The sequence below is a fragment of the Xyrauchen texanus genome, chromosome 34 (genome assembly GCF_025860055.1).
Source record: "Xyrauchen texanus isolate HMW12.3.18 chromosome 34, RBS_HiC_50CHRs, whole genome shotgun sequence".
NCBI lineage: Eukaryota > Metazoa > Chordata > Actinopteri > Cypriniformes > Catostomidae > Xyrauchen > Xyrauchen texanus.
The window spans coordinates 19,088,237-19,103,685 of NC_068309.1; the positions used below are offsets into that span (position 1 = coordinate 19,088,237).

A 15,449-nucleotide genomic window follows, 5' to 3' on the forward strand; every position below is an offset into this window, starting at 1 on the left:
CCGACCAGACCCACTATGAGTACTCAAATGACTCTTTACTGGAATAGGTGCTCCACAGGTCAGGCCCCCGTGTGGACTTGTCCCCCTGTGTGTATTTTCTGCGGTACGGTCCCCTTGTGAGTGGACAGTGTCTCCCTTGGACTGGCCTCACTGCCCGGTTGCCGTGTTTGTAGCAACTCCTCCCTCCCAATGAGGTAGGATCTACCACCGCCTCATTCTCCACATGCGTCCTGAAATCCCATGTGATGTATTTCACCACTCTTTACCTCCCCCTGCCTGTGCAGGTGTGGTGTCCACAGGGTCTTTCCCCCCTGAAAGAATAGGAAGTGGGAAAGAACGCCTTCCCCGATGTGTGTGATAGCATTAAGATGGACCCAGCTGCTTTAACTCTATGCGAGAAACATAGAGAGAGAAAAGGCGTGGCTGGCGCGGCTTGCTCCCATGCTTGGCACGTCGCCTTGTTCCCCCCATATCGGGGTGTAGGGAACCAGAAGGTTATGACGATCTTATGGGACATTGGGGAAGGGTACGTACAATTTGACACGGCCTGTCGCTTTGGTGCGCAACTGCCTGCCTGCACTTGTGTCAGCAGCACACATACATGGTTCAGCGCATGGCGTGAATAAAATTGGACCCCTAGTGTCACTTCTTCGACACAACGGCGAAGTGAGTGACAGACAGGGAACGTGTAGGTTACTGTTGTAATCTCCGTTCCCTAATGGAGGGAATGAGACGTTGTGTCCTCCCGGCCACGTCGCTGAACCGAGCCACTGTTACGGCCGAACCTCATTGTCGGCTCCTCAGGCAAAATCCTGAATGAACAGACGCATTTCCCTCCCTTTATGTCCGGGGGCGGGACATGCAAATTCTGTCTGCCAATTACTCATTGGCCTTTTCTCAAGTTCAGAGATGTGCGTGGCTCTCAAGAGAGACACCTAGTGTCACTTCTTCAACACAACGTCTCATTCCCTCCATCAGGGAATGGAGGTTACAACAGTAACCTAGACATTTCACGTACAACAGTAAAGAGAAGACTCAGGGGTGCAGGCCTTATGGGAAGAATTGCAAAGCAAAAGACCCTTTTGAAACAGAAAAACAAAACGAAAAGATTAGAGTGGGCAAAGAATCACAGACATTGGACAACAGATAATTAGAAAAGAGTGTTATGGATATTAACCCCATTGAGCTTTTGTGTGATCAGCTAGACTGTAAAGAGACAGCCATATCTATGGAAAGTGCTATAGGAAGTGTGGGGTGAAATGTCACCTGAGTATCTGGGCAAACTGACAGCTAGAATGCCAAGGATCTGCAAAGCTGTCATTGCTGCACATGGAGGATTTTTTTTTATGAGAAATCTTTGAAGTAGTTAAAGAAGTTCTGAAAATGTATTTCAAATGATAATAGTAATTTTTCATGTTATTAATATCCTTACTATACATTGTGATCAGTTGAATGCCACTTAGATTAATAAAAGTACCAATTTCTTTCCATAAGAGTAAATTCTGTACCTTATTCCAAACTTTTAGCCACCAGAGTATGTAAGAAAAGATGTCCTCTTTCCATGTTGTTCAACTTTTGTACAGTGTATAAGCTTACATGCATTGTTAAGTGTCTTTTACCTGGTTGAGTGTGGTTTTATGTGTGCAACAGGGTTGAATGTGTGTGTTCAGGGACTCACTCGTGGTCAGTTAGAGGAGTGGTCTCATTGGGTTCAGTGGTGCCACCTCCCTCATGGTTTGGTGTGTGTTCTTCCTCAGTCCTTACCTCCACAATGGGCTCCTTGGACTCATCCTTCCTGTTACAGTGGACAACACGCCAGAGTTATACAGACATTCAAAGACCAACAGCCAAAGCACAGCAGAGGTCATGCGATTTGCAGTGAAATAAAATGGTCTTGTTTGCTACAAGTATAAAAACTGATTAAAATTGTAATGAAACTATTAATTGATAATGTTACGCAGGAAACAGCCTGGTTTTCTTGGTATAGCATTCCAAACCCTGCTGAAATAACAGCTTAAACAATAGTTTGCTGTTATGTTTTGCTGGTTTTAGACATTTGACAGCTGGTTAGGGTGGGAAACCAGCTGGGTGACCAGCTAAACCTGCCAAAGACCAGCTTGTCCAGGCTGAGAGTCCAGCTTGAGCTAACTGAGACCAGCAAACCAGCTCAGGCTGGTTTAAATTGCCCTTTTTCAGCAGGGAATTGCTATTAAACAAATGCAAGCAAATGCAACTGCCAACCGCACTGTTTTCATCTCATTCTTAACCAGCATGCAGCTCTCCTCCTCTCCTCTTATCTTGACACTGCTGCAATGAGCCAAAATTCACATCATTCTCATTCACAGAGTCAGATATACCACAATCAGTCATGCCTCAAGCCCTCCTGTAGAGCTGATCGGGCTGATAACAATGGGAGAGCAGAGATGGATGGCCGCATCAGACAAGGGAACACACAGATGAGATGAGAAGGAAAAGACAGCTCACGTGAAGGCAGCTTTTCCCTCTTCGATATCCTTGTCCTTGGAAGAGTGGCCGGACTTGCCACAGAAGTTGACAGCAATGCACATGAGAAGACCACACTTGTTGAGGAAGTAGCATGTGACGTCCACACCAAAGAGAAGCAGGATGAAGACCACGATGAGGATGCCCACAATGGCACCAGTGCCCAAACCTGAGCTGATTTCTTTGGAAGGAGGAAAAGAGGAGACACTTAGATTCGTAAGAAATAAAACCTTGATGACATCATTGCCTTAAATTTTGAGGTATTTAGAACAATTACAGTTTGAATATATTTTGCATAGTTTGCAATTGATGAAAAGTTGAATTGACAAGGTCTCTTGAAGACAACACACAATTTTTTTTAGGTTTTCCTCATAGATTATCAAAATGGCAAAAAATGGGATGCATTGCATGTGTTAAACTCACAAAGTAAACAATATAAGATCATATAGTACAGTGACACTGTGAACAAGGGCACTCACTACTCACATTGAAATGAATCCAGTATGCGCATTCAGGAGACATAATTAACTTTCTTTGTGCAGAACTTCAGCATTCTTGTTCAGAGGGTTAATAAAAGGCTTATTCGGCTCAGATTCATGCAAACACTTTTCAACAGAGAAATTGCACTGACATCTGAAGATAATTTCAATATTAAGATTTAAGCACTTTAAAACTTTCACTGTAACCACACACACTAAGCAAAAAGAATTGACACTAATGAAAATACAAAGAACACAACAGGAATGAGGGTCAGAATGTATGGATAAACACATAGCAGGACTATGTTTTCAGCTCATAAAAACACAGGCTACTTACCAGGAATGCAAAAGTTACAACATGAAAATACTAAATAACTACATAATTCCTGCATAATGCATGATTTGGATCAGTAAACTGACGAAAAAATTGTCAACACTGGTCAATAAACATTGCATCAAAAAATTCAAATAAACATCAGCTACTGTATATGTATTTTCCTGCAGCATCAGTGAATCTTAAACCAGTCAACTGGCAATTCATATCCAATCAATCTCAGCTTTTACTGAAATATGTGATACATTTTTGGCTTCATATTGCAGGCAGAGCTTACAGTGAAAAGCACTCAGATATAATGGAGACGACTAACACAATTTGTCAAGGAGTGAACTTGCATTAACAATTGGTGCTTTTGGGCTAAACCAAGCTAATATGCAGTGAGATTTGAGAGGGCTCAGACTTAAACCAGCTCCATAACCAGCTGTGGATAAAGGAGGAGCATTTTGATAAAATAAAAGTTTTTATGTGTGTGAACTAAGTCAAAAACTGTTCAGTGTCGACATATATTGACCATGTAGTGTGTCATAACATACCACACATTTTTGAATTAAAATCAGTATTTCCTCAGTTGTCTATTTTTGTATGTTTTATCCTTAAAACATCCAGTGTGTAATCCTGTTATCTTTCTTCAGTATGCAATTGTTTCCTTTGTGTGTATACAGCCATAGATTGTACCATGAATTAAGCTGAACATGCTGACTGAATGTCTGATTAGGCTTGTATAGAGTTCAAGAAAACTTCCTGTCTCTAATGAAACATCCTTCTAAATCATTGATGGAGCCACATAAAGACATAAAACACATCTACATGTATCAAGGAGATCATGAATTATTGATGCACTCAATAGAGACCTGGAGGGAAAATGCTTCAGACAAAACTCTTCCAGGAAAATATCCAATTTTCAACTTTTCTCATTATAACACTTGAACAAAAGAAAAAAGCATAAAAAAGAACATGATGTACTCCTCTCAGAGCATGCACTACCTAACAAACAAAACCCTTGAAAAGACCACCAGGGAAAATGAACAATTCTTAAAGGAATGTTCCGGGTTCAGTACAAGTTAAGCTCATTCGACAGCATTTGTGGCATTTTGCCACGCAAATTTATTTTGACTAGTTTGTCCTTTTCTTTAAAAAAAAGCAAAGACCTTTGTTCCAGTGAGGCACTTACAATTTTATTAAAATACTTACTGTTTCAAAAGTATGGCCACATGACATAAAGGATATTAGTGTGATAAAATCACTTACTAACCTTTTCTGTGTAAAGTTAAAGCCAATGTTGCAACTTCATTAATCGTGTAATCTTAACATACCCTAAAACCCTAAAATGACTGTAAACATTCAAAAAATTTTACAGCTCAAATAATACACAAGTTTTAACAGAAGAATTAATGCAAGTGCTTTTATAAAGTTATAAGCCTCACATTTCTCTGCTTAAACCCTCCAAAAATTAGCCACATTCACTTCCATTGTAGGTGCCTCACTGAAACCCATATATTTGCTTTTTTAAAGTAAAGGCGGGACAAGTCGAAGCAAATTTTTGTGGTAATCAACATTATGCCACAAATGCTGTCGATTGAGCTTAACTTGTACTGAATCCGGAATATTCCTTTAAAGGTGATGTGTGTAATTTCTGCCCCACAAGCATAACCAAACGCTGGGCCTTCATCAAGGGACCTGAGTTTTGTCCCAGGCTTCATAAATTTAAGCAATGGCCCTGACCAAGCAGAATTGCCAAAAGCTTTCCCAAACACTCCCCCCATATACTTTTGGTTGGGCGAACTGCTAGTCCTGCCCCAAACTCATGCCATTGGTTGAGCCAATATTTACACTTTTCAGAAGAATTACCCTACGAATGAATGACTTATAGTTGTCTATCCACGCTATTCTGGAATAGAAGAAAGTATTTTTTCAACAAAATTATACAAATCACCATTATGTATAAATAATCTGGTACTGTAGACATTGAGATAAAAATTTAAATTGCAGTGGCCAGCACATAATGACTCTCTCCCGCTCAATGAATGTGTATGGCAGAGCAGTGCAGGCTGGGTAGTGGAAGGAAGAGCTGACAGATCGAATCTACTACCCAGCCAGAAAGGGCCGAGAGCAGGGCACGGAGTGGGATGCCACTTATTTTCCTGAGCTTCAGCCTGCATTTTAACAAGTGCGATAAATCAGGGCACACATCTGAGCACAAAGGCTTCCTTACTGGCCAAATAACACCCTGTTCTGCTGACTCAGCACTAGGCTCAAATGTCTTAGAGACATGCAGGCCATTTTATATTTATATTACAATGGCTAATACTAATTTCTCTGTTGAATAGAATAAACAAGGTCTATAATACCTGGAGATAGCTATCTGTTAGCATGACCATTCATCTTAATGGCAGTTGCTTGGCAGGTGCACACCCCTAGAAGTACGCAACATGCACACTGCATACTTTGCTCAGTTCTGGACATCGTTTTAAGCTTATCATCTGAGCCCTAAATGCCATCTCTCTAATCACTCAGGATTCGCAGGAAATTTACCTCCTGACATTTTTGCTTTGTTTATGACACCACAAGAAAATGTGCAGCCACAGGCCTTTCACTAGTGACTGTCCTGCCATACACGGACACTTATTATAGGGATAGTTCAAACAAACATGCCATCCAAGATGTATGACTTTCTTTCTTTTGCAGGACACAAACAAAGATTTTTAGAAGAATATTTCAGCTCTGTAGGTCCATTCTATACAAGTGAATGGTGACCAGACATTTCAAGCTCCAAAAATCACGTAAAGGCAGCATAAAAGTAATCCATACACCTCTAGTGGTTTAATATACAGTATGTCTTCCGAAGTGATGCAATCATTTTGGGTGAGAAACAGATCAATATTTCAATCAATACTATAAATCTCCACTTTCAGAATGTGAAAGTGAAAGTTGAGATTTACAGTAAAATAAAAGACTTAAACATGTATCTGTTTCTCACCCACAACTATTATTATACAGCTTTGGAGCTTGTCGGGTCACCATTCACTTGTATTGTATGGACCTACAGAGCAAAAATATTCTTCTAAAAATCTTAATTTGTGTTCTGTAGAAAAAATTAATTCATACACATCTGGGATGCCATGAGGGTTAGTAAATGATGAGAACGTTTTCATTTTTGGATGAACTATCCCTTTAAGGCAGAAGCAAGGGGAAAAGTAAATTTAGCATTTTTAGAGCCCTCCAAAAATGGAGGCACTGGTAAAACATAAAAAATATTGAAAATCTATAATATAAAATTGCTAAATTTATTGAAAATCTATAATATAAAATATTGTTTATATATTGCTTTGCAAAGCATTTTTTTCCCTTCAGTAAACATGTCTACTCTTGGATTTCAATGGAGAAGCAGGCTTTTTGCCCCCATAATGGTGTAATTCTAGCAAATACAAGCAGGGGCTAACTGCTCATGCTAACCAGCCAAACCTTGACCTACTGTGTTGAATATTACTGTTAAGAAATATGTTCGAATAGAAAATAAAAAGGACGGCAGGATCAAAATCAAACTGTGCAGTTTATTACAATTCATGAGAATCTTGCTGTGCAGCTACAGCAGATCATCAGAGCAGTGCTTCAATGCTTATGAGGCATCTGTTGAATGTGACTTTTTGCTAAAAGCCGAAAAAGCTTGTTTTAACCGTCGCAGCATGGTCATTACAAATATTCAGTCAGCTCCGAGGATTCTCGGGTTGTTCTCCTCACAGACTTGGCACTTTCCTCTCTATTCCTGCTCACAGTCACTCTCAGTGTTAAGTGTGAACAAGTGGCACTTCTGGTGGTGCCAAGTTTGGATTTTCAAATAAAGTTCTGGTAGTCTGAATGAATCTGGTGATCCATCCAGAATGGCATTAAACATTCCAGACATGAAATGTCACCTAACTTCAAAACGCAATGATTAAAGGAATAGTTCACTCAAATATAAAAATTATGTCATTATTAATTCACCATAATGTTGTTCCAAAACTGTATGACTTTCTTCCATGGAACACAACAGCTTTCTTTCCCATATAATACAAGTAAATGGTAACTGAGGTTGTCTGCCCCTAAACTTCTGCAAAGCAACTCTTTTTGTGTTCAACAGCGAAAACAGTACAAGTTTGGAAAAACATGAGGGTGAGTAAATAATGACAGAATATTCATTTTGGGAGAACTGTCTCTTTTAAGAACAGAGAAGCACCTACATACAAATGACGAGCCCAACAAGCTGATTGGCACATGCGTTTTCAGGAGTCAGAACTCCAGACCGCAATACTTTATTACCCAGAGATTCAATTCCAAAATGGGAAACAAATGCTATTCCATTTTCTTGAACAAATAACCCCCCTCCCCCTTTTTATTTTCATTGCCCTGCCCTCATACATAAGTATGAGCCTTTACACTGTAAGACACTTAATTACATTAGTTGCACTGTACTCAACACCTTCCCAGGAAATGCCTGCATAGGTCTTGCATAATAATGACACTGTATCTCCGCTCTTGCTATCATATGGCAGCCTTTGACTTGTAAACCGACCACCATCTTCTTTAATACGGACAGATAGCCTGTATAAGTCCATCACTAATGTTAAAAATGTATTTATATGGTTATAACCAGTGAGTTTTGCATTAAATTTGGTCTGGGGGTGTCTTTTAAAGATTTTATATTTAATCCAGTCTAAGCAAGACGAACAATTCTTAAAGAATTTAGCATTTCAGAGTAGAGATGGCCAATCAAACATATTGCAGGACAGTCCTGCCTTTAAAAGTAAAGGCTCAGTAGATAACTAGAACTAACATTGAGCACCATGTTATCATGGGACAAGCACATGCTGTGGTCACAAGTTACGGTCCAATAAGGTCCTAACTTTAAGTCGAAAGCCTCCATGAGATTTCGACCAAAAACCATGTTTGTGAAAAACACAAAATAAACAAAAAACATTTAATCTTACCATACTTTCTTAAAACTTACAGTGATAACTGCATGAGACCAAACTTGTTATGTGTGTCCAAAAAATGTATTACAGAACATAATCAAATTACACAGTTGAAAATGACACTTATTTGACTTCAATGAGTTTAACAGCAGTAGCATTAGTTTTGAATGTTTTCAATTTTTTCAAGTAAGAAGCAGAGAAATAAGTAAATAAAGTCAATTACAGAAAGTATATTTTTTTCTGAATCTTCTAAAGTTATGTACAGTTTGTCACAAAAATGTGTTTTCAATGTCAACACACAAACTTGGTACCTGTCCCTTAAAAGGACACTTCCAAACTGAGATAATAACAGATAGCTTAAGAATGACAGAAGAATAAGAAACTCATAATTAATATATGTTATCAAAGAAGGACTTCTTTCTGCTAAAAGGGACCTAGAATTATGATATCAAGATTAACATCAAGAAAGGCCTGAGACGAGGCTTCTTGATAGAGGAAAATATTTTCTACAACTTCACCAAATGGTCCATGGTTTGAAAAATACCTTCTCAAACACACCAATGTTGCCTCTTATAGAAAACTGAAAATTATATATATATATATATATATATATATATATATATATATATAAAGAAAAGAAATTATACAAGCACCAAACACTCTGCTTAATTCTTATAACATGTAACTGATATTCTTTTTTGTTTGTTTGTTTAGGCTGCAAGAGGATCGGAAGGCGTAGAAAACTGAAGGGTGTGCTGAAGGGTGGGTGGGGCATAGGACAGATGCTCCTCCCCTGGCAAGCCCCAGTTTATGAGAGAACGAACACAGTCAGCATGGAGAACATGAGAGTGACCAGTGTGTACATCACAGAGGAGCAGCCAAGGGTTGCTGAGAGCACACGGCCCACATCACCACACCAAATGACACCCGAAGAGCACAGGGACAGTGCACAAAAAAATCCAAATATAAAAGCCAACCAAAAATTAAAACAATTTACAAATAAAATACACATGTTCGTGTTTAGAAATGTGATGATCCAGTGATTTCCGATTTTACACATGGGGACAGAAAAGGGGACAGGAGGGAGGGGAGGAAAAAGGAAGGAAAGAAATTGGGAAAAAGGGAGAGAAAAAAGAGAGAGAGAGACAGAGAAAAGGTCAAATACAGAAAATTAAGTCTAAAAGGTTAATCACGATTAAAAAAGAATATCAAAGGAAAGTTTAAGCAAGTCAGTAAAACCAAAGAAGCCATAGCATGTTAAAAGCACAGCAAATGACATGGACAGCACAGCACAATGAGACGAGACTGAGAGGACAAACAGTGGCCAGATGATGGGAAATATGGAATGATAAGGGACACAGAGACACATACAATGAAGATGAATCAGGCAACTTTCCTGGTATTTGACATTGTACATATTACTTTAATTTTGGTAAATGTCACATGTCTTCTGTTTCTTTAAACAAATGCAAAATTCTGCAATTTATTAAAATTGTGAAAAACATTTTTTAATAAGGTTTACATTATAAGTTTACATTAGTTAATGCATTTAGCATCATTAACTAAAATTAAAGGTGCTATATGTAAGACTGACAACAAGCATTTGAAATGGGTACTGCAGTCCAAATTCAAATGATTGGAGAATCGTCTCCCCCGTCCAGAATCGAAGCTCATGCGCATTGCCGGAATGAGGACACGCAACAGGAAAGTTAGCCAACGCAGCATTCGTTTTAAAGGATTTCTGGGCTTTAAGCTTTCTCCATCTTCCAAAGGCATCTCCAATATTTATCCTTGTTTTACTACGCCTCTGGTCATGGTGGTTTTTAGACGGATGGCGAGGCTTTTTAGGTCGGGTGGAATCTGTTATTTCTGATCCAGTTCGTTTGCTGGCTTCCATGGCTGCAGTGCTGTTTGCATGCAAACTTGTTCAAATCTGGCAACCCGGCGGTGTTGAAATACTATAGGTGAGTGGGCAGTGGGCAGGATCACACAGGCCAAAACAAAAATAGAAATTCCAGCCTGGAATGTAAACTTCAAAGTAGAAAATACTGACTGAAGCATTGTTATCGGAGAAGCCAGTATTTCAACTTAGCATGTTTCCTAATTCTCTAATGATATATTATGGCCATTTATGATTTAGTACAGTAAAAAATTACATATAGCACCTTAAAACAATATTTTTAAATAATGTGTATTTACCTTGCTTTATGTTCATTTTAAAATAGTTCATGTTAGTTAATAAAGTATTAATTGTTATCATTTACTTCTTTACTGTTAAAAATGTATTAATAAATAAAGAAATTAACATGAACCAAAATTAATAAATGCTGTAAAAATAGTGTTCATTAGTAGTTTGTGATGCCAAATTCATGTCAACTATTGCACTCACTAATGTATACTATGGAGGCCCTGAACAGCAAGGTAGAAAAAAAAGTCACAAGTCACTTGGTGCAATAATATTTTAGGTGTCTTAATACCTTCCTCAGCCTGTTTCCTACAGTATTATTTTTTTCTCTCTGGAATAAAAATAATAATATTTTTTATTATTTTAATAAAATAAATAAACAATATAAAATAATAGAAAATTAATTCTCTCTGAAAAACGTTTTCACAGAAAATAGTGTTTTTTTTTCTCCTCAAGAGGCAACAGTGAGAATTTGTTTCTTGCTAGCTAACAGTTAGCATGTGGTACCAAACGTGGCCACCAGGTGCCACTGTTAGTAAACATGCAATCTTATGCTTACAAGGTGACAGAATGTCTGTGGTTTTTAATCTGTTGATTTGTATATTTATAGTTATAATATAATACGATAAAAAGCCCTGTACCATGGTGGTTTTTTCACCATGGTACAGGGCTTCAGTATTATACAAGTTTATTGTAAAGTGCTACCAAGGAAACAACAAGGCATTCATCTTTGTAAGTTGAAAACACCAGGGAAATGTTGCCCAGTCAAAAGACAAGGTGAAATAAACAAACAAACAGGTTATGATGCAATACAATGTAAATGATGTGCTGGATGAGCTTTTGATGTTACTTATATTGCACAAAGTTAACGGGCATTCTTTTAGAACAGCTTTACTCCATGTCAGCTGTAGCTGGGGAGATTTGGATTAAAAGAAGTAGAGCTTCAGCATCGGTTGCATGGCCAGGGTTGAGCTAAACCCACCACTATGAATCTGCTGGCTCCCTAATTTAAATCCTGCCAAAGTCTTTGTGTTTACCTTATGTTTAACTCTACATGTTTATTTTAACCGTTTGCAAAGTAGCATTCCTGTGCAAAGGAGGAATATTTATACACCCCTCCAAAGTAAAATATAAAGTGAAATAAAGGGTGCCTACACACTAGAGAAAGCACCGGCAGATAATTTGATGGCTAACAATGTGCAAAAGGATGCAAAATGAGCCGGGGCAGTTTAAAATCAAGTGGGCATAGAACAAATTGGATTTCTGAGAACTATACCCACCTCTCTAAAATTCTCATTGGTCAGTAGATGCTTACGTTAGAGTGCATTGCAGCAAGTTAAATTCTTTTCAAATTTTGGTGACAGTGACCAAGTAACCACAGCTACTTTGAAACTATGTATATTGTGAAAAGCACTATATAAAAATTAATCAGTCATTTCAAAATTACTTGAAATGATTTGAGTGACAAAACTTCACTTACTTTATGTCCGTGTGATGCACAATCTCCATTAAATCAATGGATTTACAACATAAACTCTAGTGTATAGGCACCCTATAAGTTCCAGACAGTTCCACATGTTTCTAACCTTACTCATGCAATACTGGACCAAATATAAGACAAGAGAGAAGAGTGAATTGCTGTCAGAGCAGCTACTTTTGGACTATCTTTTCTAACACCAGCTGTTGCAGCTGGGGCATTGCAGATGTTGGGCTAAAAATAAAGCCTCTGTGCTTTTTGAACATCCACATGTTACACATTGAGGTTAACAATGTGCAAGTGTGGCAAGTTTCAGCAGACAGAGAGGGCAAGTGAAAAACGAAAGGCTGTATTTGTACATCTGAACCTGCTATGCACAAGTGCTCTGAGATCCAAAGCTCCCACTGCTATATGGCTGCTTTCCACTAAGCGGATGAGAAAAAGCAGGTCTCTTGGCCATGCACCGGCAGATGCCTGTTAGGTCCTCAGTAAAGCATTAAACCATTAATCCTGTTGAGGCGTCATCATGCAAAACCAGAGGATGCATCCCCACTGAGATTGGGCAGACAGACAGTTCAATTCTATGTGCCTGAGGCAATGAGCCTGAACTGATCCTCAGTCCAGCCACAAGAAAAAGAATAGAGTGAGAGAGCGAAAGAGAGAGATGATTTAGGCCCAGTTTTTATCAGTGGGGAAGCAGCTCACAAGAAAACAAAATCACAGCACTGCCAATAGAGCCCAGTCCAAGTGAGCCCATGCTTTTGGTGATGGGGGCAGGGCATGATGGTGGATGGATATCGGACCTGCTGTGGCTTTTTGCCTCCCAAGTGCCAAATTGAAAATCTCATCTCCTCTGATATTATCTGCAATAGCTCTGAGACAAGCAATATAGCTGGCTGTAAGAGTTAGTGTGAGGTTGCCAGAGGGGTCAGGCTGGGAGCAGAGCTCTGGAGAGGAGCCGTGAGTTGCTGAGATGAAGCAAGGTCTCCAGGCGTAGCCTATGGCCATCTCTCAGACATTTATCACTCTGCAGCTCAGCCATTCCTGTCCTCTCTTATTACTCTTAGATTGTGTCAAATCGCTCTCTTGAGGAGGCCAGGCCACAACCTGAACTGACACCAGGGTGGCCCAGGTAAATCCAGAACAAGACCTGAGTAAGATGGGGTTAACAACCCTGCTGAAAAGACCAGCAAAGGAGGTAACCAGCATATTTTGTGTTTTGGAGGCTGGTTCACAGAATAACATGCTTGTGTGCTGGTGTACCAACCAGGTTTGGTCAACCAGCTTCATCAGAAAGAAGTTGTTGGTCGATCAGTCACACCAACTAAGTTTTGTTTGTGAACAGCTTTATTATGCTGAAGCACCAACTAGACCAGCACAAACCAGCCTAGACAAGCATAGAAATAGGTGAAAGCTGATCTTTGGAGCAGGGAGGATTTATTGCAGGGAGGATTTGAATTTGGATTAGCAGGGAGTCCCCCATCACTCAGGCTGATGGGGAAGGAAGGAGGGTGGCAATGGATCGGGCTGTTGGCTGCACTGGTTAGCAGTGTCTGTGGGACAGGTGTTGTAGGTGGGCCTTACCTGGAATGGCGGTGGGTTCTGAGAAGGTCCTAAAGGAGAGGGTGCCAGGTTCAGATCGCCCTCGCTGGTTTTCTGCCACAACGTTGACTTCATACTCTGTGTTCCATTCTAGACCCCTCAGCACAACGTACTCGCTGCCGTTGGGCAGGCGGATCTCAGGCTTCCATTCTTGGCGATTTGTCTAGACACACATGTGGACACACTTTCAGCATTGATGTTATCCATAAACTTCACTATCATGCATAACGCTAGATATAGATATAGCGCTAACTCTTCCAGAGCATGTTACTGTCAGAGTGGTGGCATAAATAATCAAAGGCCCTTTAAAGGTGAAGTACTTTTTATATGCCAAATTATGTTCTACTATCCCAGTTTATTGTTCATTAACAACTGTAAGTAAGCCATTCATGGGTCAACCTCCCCCCAAAAGTATAAATACTGAGCCTCCAAGGCACTATCAAAACATTGAAGTTTATATTTTGAGTAGCCCACTAAGCCCCACACATAATTTTCTAGCTCAACCTATAGCATGAGTTTGGGGCGTAGCTACTTGAAGTTAGCTGCTCAGCCAAGGGGATATGAACATCCATGGCAGACATGTACATAGGAAAATAAATGTAGCTTCACCCAAAATAGGAAATCGGAGAGAGCGAAAGGGTGTGATGATTCTAAGGGGTGTTGGCAAAGGTTGTTTGAAAACATACCAAACTTTTGTAATTCCGTTTGGTGTTGCACAAAAATTACAGACTTCACCTTCAAGGTGAATCAGTTCACTCTGTGGCAATTTTGGTAATGACCCTGGGCAGCTATTCTGCATGTAAACAGCTGGCCTACAAGTACAGTTTCTCTCTACTTGTATGGGGAACATTTACATTTATGCATTTTATCCAAAGCGACTTACAGTGCACTTATTGGGGCAATCCCCCCGGAGCAACCTGGATTAAGTGTCTTGCTCAAGGACACAATGGTGGTGGCTGTGGGGATTGAACCAGTGACGTTCTGATTACCAGTTATGTGCTTTAGTCCACTACGCCACCACCACTCCATAAGAAATCTCCTAAAATTTTTGGCAAGATTACATCTCAATTAGATCTAAAATCTGGCAATAAAATCTGACAGCAATGATATCATTATTTTGATGCTTTAGCTTAGATCATGCTATAAAAAAAATAAAAAATTCAGGTTGGTCCAGTTAATTTGCATGTATGCTTGGGTCTTTAACTAAAGGCAGGATTTTATACTCCTACAGCTTTTGGAAATGTCCATTTAATTAATTTATTTTTTACAAGTGGTCCATCTCCTACCCTTTATATTGTCTCTGTAAATAATTCAGCCAGAAAAATTAGTTATGTTACTGCAGGTCCCATTATACTCACAGCTTTGTAGCGCACAAGATAGTGTTTGATGGGAGAGCCCCCATCATCTTGCTTGATCCAGTGAACCTTCATCTCGTTGCCTGTGGATTGTGGCTTAGCCTCCAGTTTTGGAGAATTAGGTTCCCCTAAGGACAAAATGGCCAGAAAATACTGTAAGGGACACTAGTACTGACTGACTGCTCAGATACAAAATGTGCCCCAACCTGAGTAAATTTCAATAGGTGAACATTCCCAAACCTTTTGACCAATGAATTTCCATGACATTATGTTATTTAAGATTCCAGTCATTTGACATTACTCAATAAAGATATTAAGTCATTTTAAAGAGAATGCACTCACAAAGAGCAACTTATAGCTAATGAAATAATGTATCTAAGAGCTGAACAATGTTTACTCACTAGAAATATCTGTCATTTGTAGAATTTATTAATGTCTATGACATTTCCAGGCATTAAAATCACAATATTTTTAGGTTTTCCATGGCAGTGGGTACCATGTCACCAGCTGATTTGTTACCCACAATGTAGTCTTTATCCTCAAATGCAAATGGCAGAAATAGG

The 15,449-nt window shown here is 39.3% G+C and overlaps 1 protein-coding gene across 6 annotated transcripts in view; it reads right to left on the reverse strand.

Moving 5' to 3' along the window:
• The window catches only part of LOC127627447 (neural cell adhesion molecule 1-like), a 311,535-nt gene that overhangs the window by 17,547 nt on the left and 278,539 nt on the right, over window positions 1-15,449 (reverse strand). For 4 of the 6 annotated variants that reach the window (XM_052103824.1, XM_052103823.1, XM_052103826.1 and 1 more), the window contains 4 exons: window positions 14,890-15,014; window positions 13,514-13,694; window positions 2,485-2,683; window positions 1,679-1,795 (listed from right to left, as the gene is read on the reverse strand). In XM_052103824.1, coding sequence (XP_051959784.1) covers window positions 1,679-1,795; window positions 2,485-2,683; window positions 13,514-13,694; window positions 14,890-15,014 — 622 coding nt within the window. Of the gene's footprint in view, window positions 1-1,678; window positions 1,796-2,484; window positions 2,684-7,571; window positions 9,156-13,513; window positions 13,695-14,889; window positions 15,015-15,449 lie in introns of those variants that run through there. The other 2 variants (XM_052103828.1, XM_052103827.1) reach the window with 1 other exon arrangement.